General features: G+C 43.7%; 1 protein-coding gene across 1 annotated transcript in view; it reads left to right on the top strand.

Annotated features, from left to right (window-relative positions):
- Positions 1 to 13930, top strand: part of LOC129829423 (filamin-A-like) — a 313184-nt gene that overhangs the window by 46727 nt on the left and 252527 nt on the right. Inside the window, exons 4-8 of the mRNA XM_055891112.1 lie at positions 387 to 534; positions 1162 to 1280; positions 5598 to 5675; positions 11461 to 11623; positions 12850 to 13050. Of these exons, the coding sequence (XP_055747087.1) occupies positions 387 to 534; positions 1162 to 1280; positions 5598 to 5675; positions 11461 to 11623; positions 12850 to 13050 (709 nt within the window). The remainder of the gene's footprint in view (positions 1 to 386; positions 535 to 1161; positions 1281 to 5597; positions 5676 to 11460; positions 11624 to 12849; positions 13051 to 13930) is intronic.

Below are 13930 nucleotides of genomic sequence, written 5' to 3'. Positions count from 1 at the left end.
TCATACACTACAGTTGAGGAACAATGGGAAAGTAATTTTGCCTTGAAAGTTGATGTACTTGTAACCTCACTTTTGAGAAAATGGCCTTTGAGTATTTTTGGTACACCTACTGGAGAACTCTTCTTTGTCTATACTCAGCATTGTTCCCACCCTCTTAATCTTTTCCCATCTCTTTAAGGAGCGTTCAGAGCGCACACTGGACGCTCTGGCCGAGGGGTACGGTTGATCCGCTCGTTCTGACCTAACAACAGCAGTCAAGCACCCAAACTAATTGGCTAATGTTGGCTACACAAATGAGAGAACACCTCACTCTGACCATTTTACTCGCTCTAGTAGGTGTGTGTGTGTGTGTGTGTCTAAACATTGTGTCCGGTCTGATTTCCTAGGTGATAACCCCAGAGGAAATTGTTGACCCCAATGTAGATGAACATTCCGTGATGACATACCTGTCCCAGTTCCCCAAGTCCAAACTGAAACCTGGCGCACCCCTGTGCCCCGGACTCGACCCCAAGAATGCCTGCGCATATGGACCAGGTACACCATCATCATCCAACATATGTTTTATTTGTCACATACACCGGACAGGTGTTTTATCTGTCACATACACCGGACAGGTGTTTTATCTGTCACATACACCGGACAGGTGTTTTATTTGTCACATACACCGGACAGGTGTTTTATTTGTCACATACACCGGACAGGTATTTTATTTGTCACATACACCGGACAGGTGTTTTATTTGTCACATACACCGGACAGGTATTTTTTTACAAGGTCAGTCATAGTAGTACGACGCCCTTGGAGCAATTGAGGTTTAAGTGCCTTGCTCACGGGCACAACGGAATATTTTTCACCTTGTCTGATCAGGTTTTCGAACCTGCGACTTCTTGGTTACTGGCCCAACGCTCTAACCGCTAGGCTACCTGCCGCTCCACCACCACCACCACCACCACCACACCCACCCACCTACTACTACCACCACCACCACCACCACCACCACCACCACCACCACCATCATCATCATCATCACCACCACCACCACACCCACCCACTACTACCATCATCACCACCACTACCATATAAAAATATAAGTGTGCAATAACCCATCATAATGTCGCTTTGATTCTCTCTCTCTCTCTCTCCCTCTCTCTCTTTCTCCAGGTATAGAGCCAGTAGGTAACGCTGTGATGAAGAAGGCTGTGTTTACAGTGGAGACCATCAGTGCTGGGATGGGAGAGGTCCTAGTGCATGTAGAGGACCCTGCCGGACACAGAGAGGAGGTATACACTCGCACACACACACAGCATACACATATTGTCTTTCTGTTTCTCTGTGTGACATCTCTCTCTGTCTGTATCGCTGTGTGACATCTCTCTCCGCCTCTGTCTCTCTCTGCGACATCTCTCTCTGTCTGTATCGCTGTGTGACATCTCTCTCCGCCTCTGTCTCTCTCTGCGACATCTCTCTCTGCCTCTGTATCTCTGTGTGACATCTCTCTCTCTCTCAATTAAATTCAAGGGCTTTATTGGCATGGGAAACATATGTTAACATTGCCAAAGCAAGTGAAGTACATAATAAACAAAAATGAAATAAACAATAAAAAGTAAACATTACACTTACAGAAGTTCCAAAAAGAATAAAGACATTTCAAATGTCATATTTTGTCTATATACAGTTGTCATGATGTTGGCCTGTGGGTAAGGTTTATGACCCCCCACATAAATACCTTTCTCCCTTCCCTCTCTCTCTTACTCTACTGAGGGACACTTGAATAGCCTTTGTTTAAACATAGAGAGTCTGGGAACATCAAACAAGTGGAGGGAAAGGAACCATATTTCGGTAATAGAACCAGTTGAAAATATGCGTTGGTACTTAATGAATATGATGTCAGTTCAGTTGTCATCTGAGACATTATGACTGATGACAGGACGACCTAAACTGTATCTGGGAAAGTCTACACATTATAGTTATCAGATTCACATGGAATTGTTGTGCAATTTAAATGCAATTTAAATGAAACTATTTGTGAAAAGATTAAATATAATTTTAGCTTCCCAATGAGAGAATTGGGTTTTCATAAAGTTAGAGCTCTGCTCAATCAGTGGCCCCTGTGAAGAGACATGGGTTATAAACTATGAAACACACCCTTCTCTCCCTCCACTATATAAGCCCTTGACGAACATGTAACCTTCTGTTCCGGGTACATTAGGGCGACGGTCCGATGTCAGAAGGATTCAGATAATAACTACAGAACAAAGCCAACCTCAGCGTGAGCTTTGGTTGCAAATGGTATGAACTTTGAACTCTTATTCGCTACAGCTTTTTTCCGGATGCCCCAAACAATCGGAAAGGGGATTCAATCGTGAAAATTACTTTACCCCAGTCCTCAGCAGTCCAATCCCTGTACCTTTTGCAGAATATATCCCTGATGTTTTTCCTGGAGAGAAGGGATTTCTTTGCTGCCCTTCTTGACACCAGGCCATCCTCCAAAAGTATTTTCCTCACTGTGCGTGCAGATGCACTCACACCTGCCTGCTGCTATTCCTGAGCAAGCTCTGTACTGGTGGTGCCCCGATCCCGCAGCTGAATCAACTTTAGGAGACGGTCCTGGCGCTTGCTGGACTTTCTTGGGCACCCTGAAGCCTTCTTCACAACATTTGAACCGCTCTCCTTGAAGTTCTTGATGATCCGATAAATGGTTGATTTAGGTGCAATCTTACTGGCAGCAATATCCTTGCATGTGAAGCCCTTTTTTGTGCAAAGCAATGACGACGGCACGTGTTTCCTTGCAGGTAATCATGGTTGACAGAAGAAGAACAATGATTCCAAGCACCATCCTCCTTTTGAAGCTTCCAGTCTGTTATTCAAACTCAATCAGCATGACAGAGTGATCTCCAGCCTTGTCCTCGTCAACACTCACACCTGTGTAAACGAGAGAATCACTGATATGATGTCAGCTGGTCCTTTTGTGGCGGGGCTGAAATGCAGTGGAAATGTTTTTGGGGGATTCAGTTCATTTGCATGGTGTCACAATTCCGATGATGAAATGAAGGAGTCAGGTGCAGAGAGCAGGGTAAATAATGAGCAAGTGGAAATTTATTATTTCACCCAGAAATAATCTCCGAAGCGGCTACGCCACACAACAACGGGCGCGTCAAAAATACTGTCCAACATAAATAGGACCGAATCCACTATACAATAACACCACAACAACAAACAGAAAAACAAGCCCTCACAAAAGTCAACGGGCCAACTGAGTTTAAATAACCCCCTACCCTAAACACAAAACAGGTGTAACCAATTAGACAAACCTAAATGAAAACAGAAAAGGGGATCGGTGGCAGCTAGTAGACCGGAGACGACGACCGCCGAGCGCCGCCCGAACAGGAAGAGGCACCATCCTCGGCGGGATTCGTAACACATGGCAAAGAGGGACTTTGCAATTAATTGCAATTCATCTGATCACTCTTCATGACATTCTGGACTATATGCAAATTGCCATCATACAAACTGAGGCAGCAGACTTTGTGAAAATGTATATTTGTGTCATTCTCAAAACTCTGAGGAATTCATACGAACGTGATTTGACTCGTTCAAACAACGCTCAGGGTGAGATATTCACAGATTCCTCTCTTTGCAAATTGAACGAGTGGAAATAATAAATAGTTTGTGCTATATGGACCTTTTTAGGATATAAAAAATGATTTTATCTAACAACACGACACTTCATGTTATCTCTGTGACCCTTTGAATGATAAATCAGAGCAAGATTTCAGAATGTAAGTACACATTTCACCTTCAGAGGTGAATATATCAAACCTATCACGTTGAAAAAAAGTGTTTTGTTGTTAGGAGCTCTCCTTAAACAATAACATCGCTTTTTTTGCAGTAATAGCTACTGTAAATTGGACAGTGCAGTTATATTTACAAGAATTTAAGCTTTCAGCCGATGTAAGACACTTCTATGTACCGACATTTGTTGTTACTCCAAAAGCTGTGGACCCTTTGATCGTGACACAAGACAACGCTCTGATTTACAACTGTCCTGTTGACGGAACGCCGGTCCGTGGAGTATTGTATTGTAATGACCTCTCCACAGGAATAAGCCATGGCGGATTCAAAGTCTGCTGCATTTGGGTGGGCTGTTAAACTCTCCTGCAATCTCTCACTTCACACTTCAGTGCTAATGTCACGTTCGTCGTATGAATCGGACCAAGGCGCAGCGTGGTATGCGTACATTCTTTATTAAAATAAGAATGAAACACTGAACAAACTAACCAAAATAACAAAACGACACGTGAAGTTATACAAAAGAGTACTGACAGGCAACTACACATAGACAAGAACCCACAAACACCAAAGGGAAAATGGCTACCTAAATATGATCCCCAATCAGAGACAACGATAAACAGCTGCTTCTGATTGAACCATATCAGGCCACCATAGACATACAAATCACCTAGACCTGCAAAAACTCTAGACATACAAAAACTCTAGACAATACAAAAACTAACGTACCCACCCTAATCACACCCTGACCTAACCAAAATATAAAGAAAACAGAGATATCTCAGGTCAGGGCGTGACAGCTAATTACAGTTGCAGCCAGGTCTGTTCTGTCCTAGCAGCTTGGTACCTTAGTAGCCTTATTTAAAATAAACTTAAGGATCTGCCCCTTCTTCCAATTTTCGCCTGAAATGACATACTCAAATCTAACTGCCTGTTGCTCAGGCCCTGAAGCAAGGATATGCATATTATTGGTACCATTTGAAAAGAAGCACTTTGAAGTTTGTGGAAATGTGAAAGGAATGTAGGAGAATATAACACATTAGATCTTGTAAAAGATAATACAAATTTAAAAAAAAACACGTTATTTTGTGTTTTTTTTGTACCATCATCTTTGAAATGCAAGACAAAGGCCATAATGTATTATTCCAGCCCAGGTGCAATATACATTTTGGCCACTAGATGGCAGAAGTGTATGTGAAACGTTTTAGGCTGATCCAATGAACCATTGCATTTCTGTTCAAAATGTTGTATCAAGACTGCCCAAATATGCCTAATTTGTTTATTAATAACTTTTTATGTTAAAAAATTGTGCACTCTCCTCAAACAATAGTATGGTATTATTTCACTCTAATAGTTACTGTAAATTGGACAGTGCAGTTAGATTAACAAGAATTTAAGCTTTCTGCCAATATCAGATATGTCTATGTCCTGGGAAATGTTCTTGTTACTTACAACCTCATGGTAATCGCGTTAGCTCAACCGTCCCGTGGAAGGGACACTGATCCCGAAGAACATTTTATATGACAAAATTACCTACAGACTATTCAGACTGAATATTTGTGTTGGATGGTATTTCCAGGTCTCTGCTTGGTTTCTTCTGCATGTTTTGGTTTGGTAGAAGTTTTTTCTTGATAGTCCTTGGTAGTAGTAGTCCATTCAGGTCATTTTGTCCAAAATCAAGGTTTTAGTTCTGAATTTGGATTTGGATTGAAGGTTTTAATGTTGAGGTTAGTATCCCGTTTAAGTCCTTGCGAAAAATGTATCTACATTTATCCAACTCTAATTCTCTCTCTGTATCCTCCTATCAGGCCAAAGTGACAGCCAACAATGATACGAACCAAACCTACTCTGTCTTCTACATACCCAAGGTCACTGGGATGCACAAGGTACACTTTCTGTTCTATCCCTACCCTAACCTTAACCCTTATTCCTAACCTATCCTAACCTTAACCCTTATTCCTAACCTATCCTAACCTTAACCCTTATTCTTAACCCTTATTCCTAACCTAACCAACCCTAACCTTAAAACGTATTCCTAACCTACCGTAACCTCAACCCTTATTCCTAAACTACTCTACCCTAAACTTAGCCCTTATTCCTACCCTAACCTATCTTAACCCTTACTCCTAACCTAACCTACTTTAACCTTAACCCATGTTCCTAAACTACTCTACCCTAAACTTAACCCTTATTCCTAACCTAACTTATCCTAACCTTAACCCTTATTCTTAACCCTTATTCCTAACCTAACCTAACCTACCCTAACCTTAACCCTTATTCCTAACCTTAATGCTTATTCCCAACCTACCCTAACCTTAACCCTTAACCCTTATTCCTACCCTACCTACCCTAACCTTAACCCTTATTCCTACCTTAACCCTTAACCCTTATTCCTACCCTACCTACCCTAACCTTAACCCTTATTCCAACCCTAACCTTAACCCTTATTCCTACCCTAACCTTAACCCTTATTCCTACCCTAACCTTAACCCTTATTCCTACCCTAACCTTAACCCTTATTCCTACCCTAACCTTAACCCTTATTCCTACCCTAACCTTAACCCTTATTCCTACCCTAACCTTAACCCTTATTCCTACCCTAACCTTAACCCTTATTCCTACCCTAACCGTAACCCTTATTTCTACCCTAACCTTAACCCTTATTCCTACCCTAACCGTAACCCTTATTTCTACCCTAACCTTAACCCTTATTCCTACCCTAACCTTAACCCTTATTCCTACCCTAACCTTAACCCTTATTCCTACCCTAACCTTAACCCTTATTCCTACCCTAACCCTAACCCTTATTCCTACCCTAACCCTAACCTTAACCCTTACTGCTGACCTAACCTCAAGCCTTATTCCTAACCTACCCTAACCCATTACCAGGTGATGGTGTTGTCTGGTAACAGTGTGTATTATTACCAGGTGATGGTGTTGTCTGGTAACAGTGTGTATTATTACCAGGTGATGGTGTTGTCTGGTAACAGTGTGTATTATTACCAGGTGATGGTGTTGTCTGGTGACAGTGTGTATTATTACCAGGTGATGGTGTTGTTTGGTAACAGTGTGTATTATTACCAGGTGACGGTGTTGTTTGGTAACAGTGTGTATTATTACCAGGTGACGGTGTTGTTTGGTATCAGTGTGTATTATTACCAGGTGACGGTGTTGTTTGGTGACAGTGTGTATTATTACCAGGTGACGGTGTTGTTTGGTAACAGTGTGTATTATTACCAGGTGACGGTGTTGTTTGGTAACAGTGTGTATTATTACCAGGTGATGGTGTTGTTTGGTAACAGTGTGTAATATTACCAGGTGATGGTGTTGTTTGGTAACAGTGTGTATTATTACCAGGTGACGGTGTTGTTTGGTAACAGTGTGTATTATTACCAGGTGATGGTGTTGTTTGGTAACAGTGTGTATTATTACCAGGTGACGGTGTTGTTTGGTAACAGTGTGTATTATTACCAGGTGACGGTGTTGTTTGGTAACAGCGTGTATTATTACCAGGTGATGGTGTTGTTTGGTAACAGTGTGTATTATTACCAGGTGACGGTGTTGTTTGGTAACAGTGTGTATTATTACCAGGTGACGGTGTTGTTTGGTAACAGTGTGTATTATTACCAGGTGACGATGTTGTTTGGTAACAGTGTGTATTATTACCAGGTGACGGTGTTGTTTGGTAACAGTGTGTATTATTACCAGGTGACGGTGTTGTTTGGTAACAGTGTGTATTATTACCAGGTGACGGTGTTGTTTGGTAACAGTGTGTATTATTACCAGGTGACGGTGTTGTTTGGTAACAGTGTGTATTATTACCAGGTGACGGTGTTGTTTGGTAACAGTGTGTATTATTACCAGGTGACGGTGTTGTTTGGTAACAGTGTGTATTATTACCAGGTGATGGTGTTGTTTGGTAACAGTGTGTATTATTACCAGGTGACGGTGCTGTTTGGTATCAGTGTGTATTATTACCAGGTGACGGTGTTGTTTGGTAACAGTGTGTATTATTACCAGGTGACGGTGTTGTTTGGTAACAGTGTGTATTATTACCAGGTGACGGTGTTGTTTGGTAACAGTGTGTATTATTACCAGGTGACGGTGCTGTTTGGTAACAGTGTGTATTATTACCAGGTGACGGTGTTGTTTGGTAACAGTGTGTATTATTACCAGGTGACGGTGTTGTTTGGTAACAGTGTGTATTATTACCAGGTGACGGTGTTGTTTGGTAACAGTGTGTATTATTACCAGGTGACGGTGTTGTTTGGTAACAGTGTGTATTATTACCAGGTGACGGTGTTGTTTGGTAACAGTGTGTATTATTACCAGGTGATGGTGTTGTTTGGTAACAGTGTGTATTATTACCAGGTGACGGTGCTGTTTGGTAACAGTGTGTAATATTACCAGGTGATGGTGTTGTTTGGTAACAGTGTGTATTATTACCAGGTGACGGTGCTGTTTGGTAACAGTGTGTATTATTACCAGGTGACGGTGTTGTTTGGTAACAGTGTGTATTATTACCAGGTGACGGTGCTGTCTGGTAACAGTGTGTATTATTACCAGGTGACGGTGTTGTTTGGTAACAGTGTGTATTATTACCAGGTGACGGTGCTGTTTGGTAACAGTGTGTATTATTACCAGGTGACGGTGTTGTTTGGTAACAGTGTGTATTATTACCAGGTGACGGTGTTGTTTGGTAACAGTGTGTATTATTACCAGGTGACGGTGTTGTTTGGTAACAGTGTGTATTATTACCAGGTGATGGTGTTGTTTGGTAACAGTGTGTATTATTACCAGGTGACGGTGTTGTTTGGTAACAGTATGTATTATTACCAGGTGACGGTGTTGTTTGGTAACAGTGTGTATTATTACCAGGTGACGGTGTTGTTTGGTAACAGTGTGTATTATTACCAGGTGATGGTGTTGTTTGGTAACAGTGTGTATTATTACCAGGTGACGGTGTTGTTTGGTAACAGTATGTATTATTACCAGGTGACGGTGTTGTTTGGTAACAGTGTGTATTATTACCAGGTGACGGTGTTGTTTGGTAACAGTGTGTATTATTACCAGGTGATGGTGTTGTTTGGTAACAGTGTTATACTAGGTGATGGTGTTGTTTGGTAACAGTGTGTATTATTACCAGGTGACGGTGTTGTTTGGTAACAGTGTGTATTATTACCAGGTGACGGTGTTGTTTGGTAACAGTGTTATACTAGGTGATGGTGTTGTTTGGTAACAGTGTGTATTATTACCAGGTGACGGTGTTGTTTGGTAACAGTGTGTATTATTACCAGGTGACGGTGTTGTTTGGTAACAGTGTGTATTATTACCAGGTGACGGTGTTGTTTGGTAACAGTGTGTATTATTACCAGGTGATGGTGTTGTTTGGTATCAGTGTGTATTATTATCAGGTGACGGTGTTGTTTGGTAACAGTGTGTATTATTACCAGGTGACGGTGTTGTTTGGTAACAGTGTGTATTATTACCAGGTGACGGTGTTGTTTGGTAACAGTGTGTATTATTACCAGGTGACGGTGTTGTTTGGTAACAGTGTGTATTATTACCAGGTGATGGTGTTGTTTGGTAACAGTGTGTATTATTACCAGGTGACGGTGTTGTTTGGTAACAGTGTGTATTATTACCAGGTGATGGTGTTGTTTGGTAACAGTGTTATACCAGGTGATGGTGTTGTTTGGTAACAGTGTGTATTATTACCAGGTGACGGTGTTGTTTGGTAACAGCGTGTATTATTACCAGGTGATGGTGTTGTTTGGTAACAGTGTGTATTATTACCAGGTGACGGTGTTGTTTGGTATCAGTGTGTATTATTACCAGGTGACGGTGTTGTTTGGTAACAGTGTGTATTATTACCAGGTGATGGTGTTGTTTGGTAACTCTGTGTATTATTACCAGGTGACGGTGTTGTTTGGTAACAGTGTGTATTATTACCAGGTGAGGGTGTTGTTTGGTAACAGTGTGTATTATTACCAGGTGACAGTGTTGTTTGGTAACAGTGTGTATTATTACCAGGTGATGGCGTTGTTTGGTAACAGTGTGTATTATTACCAGGTGACGGTGTTGTTTGGTAACAGTGTGTATTATTACCAGGTGACGGTGTTGTTTGGTAACAGTATGTATTATTACCAGGTGACGGTGTTGTTTGGTAACAGTATGTATTATTACCAGGTGACGGTGTTGTTTGGTAACAGTGTGTTATACCAGGTGATGGTGTTGTTTGGTAACAGTGTGTATTATTACCAGGTGATGGTGTTGTTTGGTAACAGTGTTATACCAGGTGATGGTGTTGTTTGGTAACAGTGTGTATTATTACCAGGTGATGGTGTTGTTTGGTAACAGTGTGTATTATTACCAGGTGACGGTGTTGTTTGGTAACAGTGTGTATTATTACCAGGTGATGGCGTTGTTTGGTAACAGTGTGTATTATTACCAGGTGACGGTGTTGTTTGGTAACAGTGTGTATTATTACCAGGTGACGGTGTTGTTTGGTAACAGTGTGTATTATTACCAGGTGACGGTGTTGTTTGGTAACAGTGTGTATTATTACCAGGTGACGGTGTTGTTTGGTAACAGTGTGTATTATTACCAGGTGACGGTGTTGTTTGGTAACAGTGTGTATTATTACCAGGTGACGGTGTTGTTTGGTAACAGTGTGTATTATTACCAGGTGACGGTGTTGTTTGGTAACAGTGTTATGCTAGGTGACGGTGTTGTTTGGTAACAGTGTGTATTATTACCAGGTGACGGTGTTGTTTGGTAACAGTGTTATGCCAGGTGACGGTGTTGTTTGGTAACAGTGTGTATTATTACCAGGTGACGGTGTTGTTTGGTATCAGTGTGTATTATTACCAGGTGACGGTGTTGTTTGGTAACAGCGTGTATTATTACCAGGTGACGGTGTTGTTTGGTAACTCTGTGTATTATTACCAGGTGACGGTGTTGTTTGGTAACAGTGTGTATTATTACCAGGTGACGGTGTTGTTTGGTAACAGTGTGTATTATTACCAGGTGACGGTGTTGTTTGGTAACAGTGTTATACTAGGTGATGGTGTTGTTTGGTAACAGTGTGTATTATTACCAGGTGATGGTGTTGTTTGGTAACAGTGTGTATTATTACCAGGTGACGGTGTTGTTTGGTAACAGTGTGTATTATTACCAGGTGACGGTGTTGTTTGGTAACAGTGTGTATTATTACCAGGTGACGGTGTTGTTTGGTAACAGTGTGTATTATTACCAGGTGACGGTGTTGTTTGGTATCAGTGTGTATTATTACCAGGTGACGGTGTTGTTTGGTAACAGTGTGTATTATTACCAGGTGACGGTGTTGTTTGGTAACAGTGTGTATTATTACCAGGTGACGGTGTTGTTTGGTAACAGTGTGTATTATTACCAGGTGATGGTGTTGTTTGGTAACAGTGTTATACTAGGTGATGGTGTTGTTTGGTAACAGTGTGTATTATTACCAGGTGATGGTGTTGTTTGGTAACAGTGTGTATTATTACCAGGTGACGGTGTTGTCTGGTAACAGTGTGTATTATTACCAGGTGACGGTGTTGTTTGGTAACAGTGTGTTATACCAGGTGATGGTGTTGTTTGGTAACTGTGTTATACCAGGTGACGGTGCTGTTTGGTGACCCTGTGTTTTACTAGGTGACGGTGCTGTTTGCGGGGCTACACATCAATAAGTCTCCGTATGAGGTGGATGTGGGGATGGCCCAGGGAGACAGCAGTAAAGCTACAGCTCAGGGACCCGGACTAGAACCTGCCGGGAACATCGCCAATGAGACCACATGCTTTGACGTCTACACCGCAGGTACACACTGTTTTCTCAGTCATTGAACTCCGTGACTGTTTTAAAATCACCATTGGTCTCTTGCTGACACCGCTGAGCTGTTTCCCTCCTCTCTGGCAGCTCAGTTAGTAAGGACGACTGTATATTTGTCGCCTTTGGCTGGTTTGTGTGTTACGTGTGTTATGTGTATATATTGAGTGTACACTGAGTGTACAACATATTAGGAACACCTGCTCTTTCCATGACATAGACTGACCAGGTGAATCCAGGTGAAAGCTATGATCCTTTTAGATGTCACTTGATAAATCCACTTCAATCAATGTCGATGAAAAGTCCATCCCTCAACGAATTGAGGGCAAAAAGGGGGTGCAACTCAATATTAGGAAGGTGTTCCTAATGTTTTGTACACTTAGTGTATATTATATATTGCAGGAAAAGACACCACGATTCATACACATCAGTCCATTTCCTTCCCACGTTAATATACAATATATTGGTATGGTGCTAAGACTCTCCCTGTGTCCAGGTGCTAAGACTCTCCCTGTGTCCAGGTGCTAAGGCTCTCCCTGTGCCCAGGTGCTAAGACTCTCCCTGTGCCCAGGTGCTAAGACTCTCCCTGTGTCCAGGTGCTAAGACTCTCCCTGTGTCCAGGTGCTAAGACTCTCCCTGTGCCCAGGTGCTAAGACTCTCCCTGTGCCCAGGTGCTAAGACTCTCCCTGTGTCCAGGTGCTAAGACTCTGTCTCCAGGTGCTAAGACTCTCCCTGTGTCCAGGTGCTAAGGCTCTCCCTGTGTCCAGGTGCTAAGACTCTCCCTGTCTCCAGGTGCTAAGACTCTCCCTGTGTCCAGGTGCTAAGGTTCTCCCTGTGTCCAGGTGCTAAGACTCTCCCTGTGCCCAGGTGCTAAGACTCTCCCTGTGTCCAGGTGCTAAGACTCTCCCTGTGTCCAGGTGCTAAGACTCTCCCTGTGTCCAGGTGCTAAGACTCTCCCTGTGCCCAGGTGCTAAGACTCTCCCTGTGCCCAGGTGCTAAGACTCTCCCTGTGTCCAGGTGCTAAGGCTCTCCCTGTGTCCAGGTGCTAAGACTCTCCCTGTCTCCAGGTGCTAAGACTCTCCCTGTGTCCAGGTGCTAAGACTCTCCCTGTGCCCAGGTGCTAAGACTCTCCCTGTCTCCAGGTGCTAAGACTCTCCCTGTGTCCAGGTGCTAAGACTCTCCCTGTGTCCAGGTGCTAAGACTCTCCCTGTCTCCAGGTGCTGGTGTGGGAGAGGTGGAGGTGGTGATCATGGACCCAGTGGGTAAGAAGGACGTGGTGGTGTGTCAGATAGAGGATAAGGGCAACAGTTCGTACCGCTGCACCTACAAACCCACCCTGGAGGGGACCCACACCATCTACGTTACCTTCGCTGGAGGACAGATCAGCAAGAACCCCTTCACTGTCAACATAGGAGAGGGTGAGACAGGAGGGGGGAGGGGCAGATCAGCAAGAACCCCTTCACTGTCAACATAGGAGAGGGTGAGACAGGAGGGGGGAGTGAGGGGAAGGGCAGATCAGCAAGAGCCCCTTCACTGTCAACATAGGAGAGGGTGAGACAGGAGAGGGGAGGGGCAGATCAGCAAGAGACCCTTCACTGTTAACATAGGAGAGGGTGAGACAGGAGGGGGGAGTGAGGGGAGGGGAAGATCAGCAAGAGCCCCTTCACTGTCAACATAGGAGAGGGTGAGACAGGAGAGGGGAGGGGCAGATCAGCAAGGACCCCTTCACTGTCAACATAGGAGAGGGTGAGACAGGAGAGGGGAGGGGCAGATCAGCAAGAGACCCTTCACTGTTAACATAGGAGAGGGTGAGACAGGAGAGGGGAGGGGAAGATCAGCAAGAGCCCCTTCACTGTTAACATAGGAGAGGGTGAGACAGGAGAGGGGAGGGGCAGATCAGCAAGAGCCCCTTCACTGTCAACATAGGAGAGGGTGAGACAGGAGAGGGGAGGGGCAGATCAGCAAGAGCCCCTTCACTGTCAACATAGGAGAGGGTGAGACAGGAGAGGGGAGGGGCAGATCAGCAAGAACCCCTTCACTGTCAACATAGGAGAGGGTGAGACAGGAGAGGGGAGGGGCAGATCAGCAAGAGACCCTTCACTGTTAACATAGGAGAGGGTGAGACAGGAGGGGGGAGTGAGGGGAGGGGCAGATCAGCAAGAGCCCCTTCACTGTTAACATAGGAGAGGGTGAGACAGGAGAGGGGAGGGGCATATCAGCAAGAGACCCTTCACTGTCAACATAGGAGAGGGTGAGACAGGAGGGGGGAGGGAGGGGAGGGGCATATCAGCAAGAGAC

Source organism: Salvelinus fontinalis, chromosome 31 (assembly GCF_029448725.1).
Source record: "Salvelinus fontinalis isolate EN_2023a chromosome 31, ASM2944872v1, whole genome shotgun sequence".
NCBI classification, from domain to species: domain Eukaryota; kingdom Metazoa; phylum Chordata; class Actinopteri; order Salmoniformes; family Salmonidae; genus Salvelinus; species Salvelinus fontinalis.
Note: the sequence above shows the minus strand (reverse complement) of the source record. Positions and strands in the feature narration are given on the sequence as shown.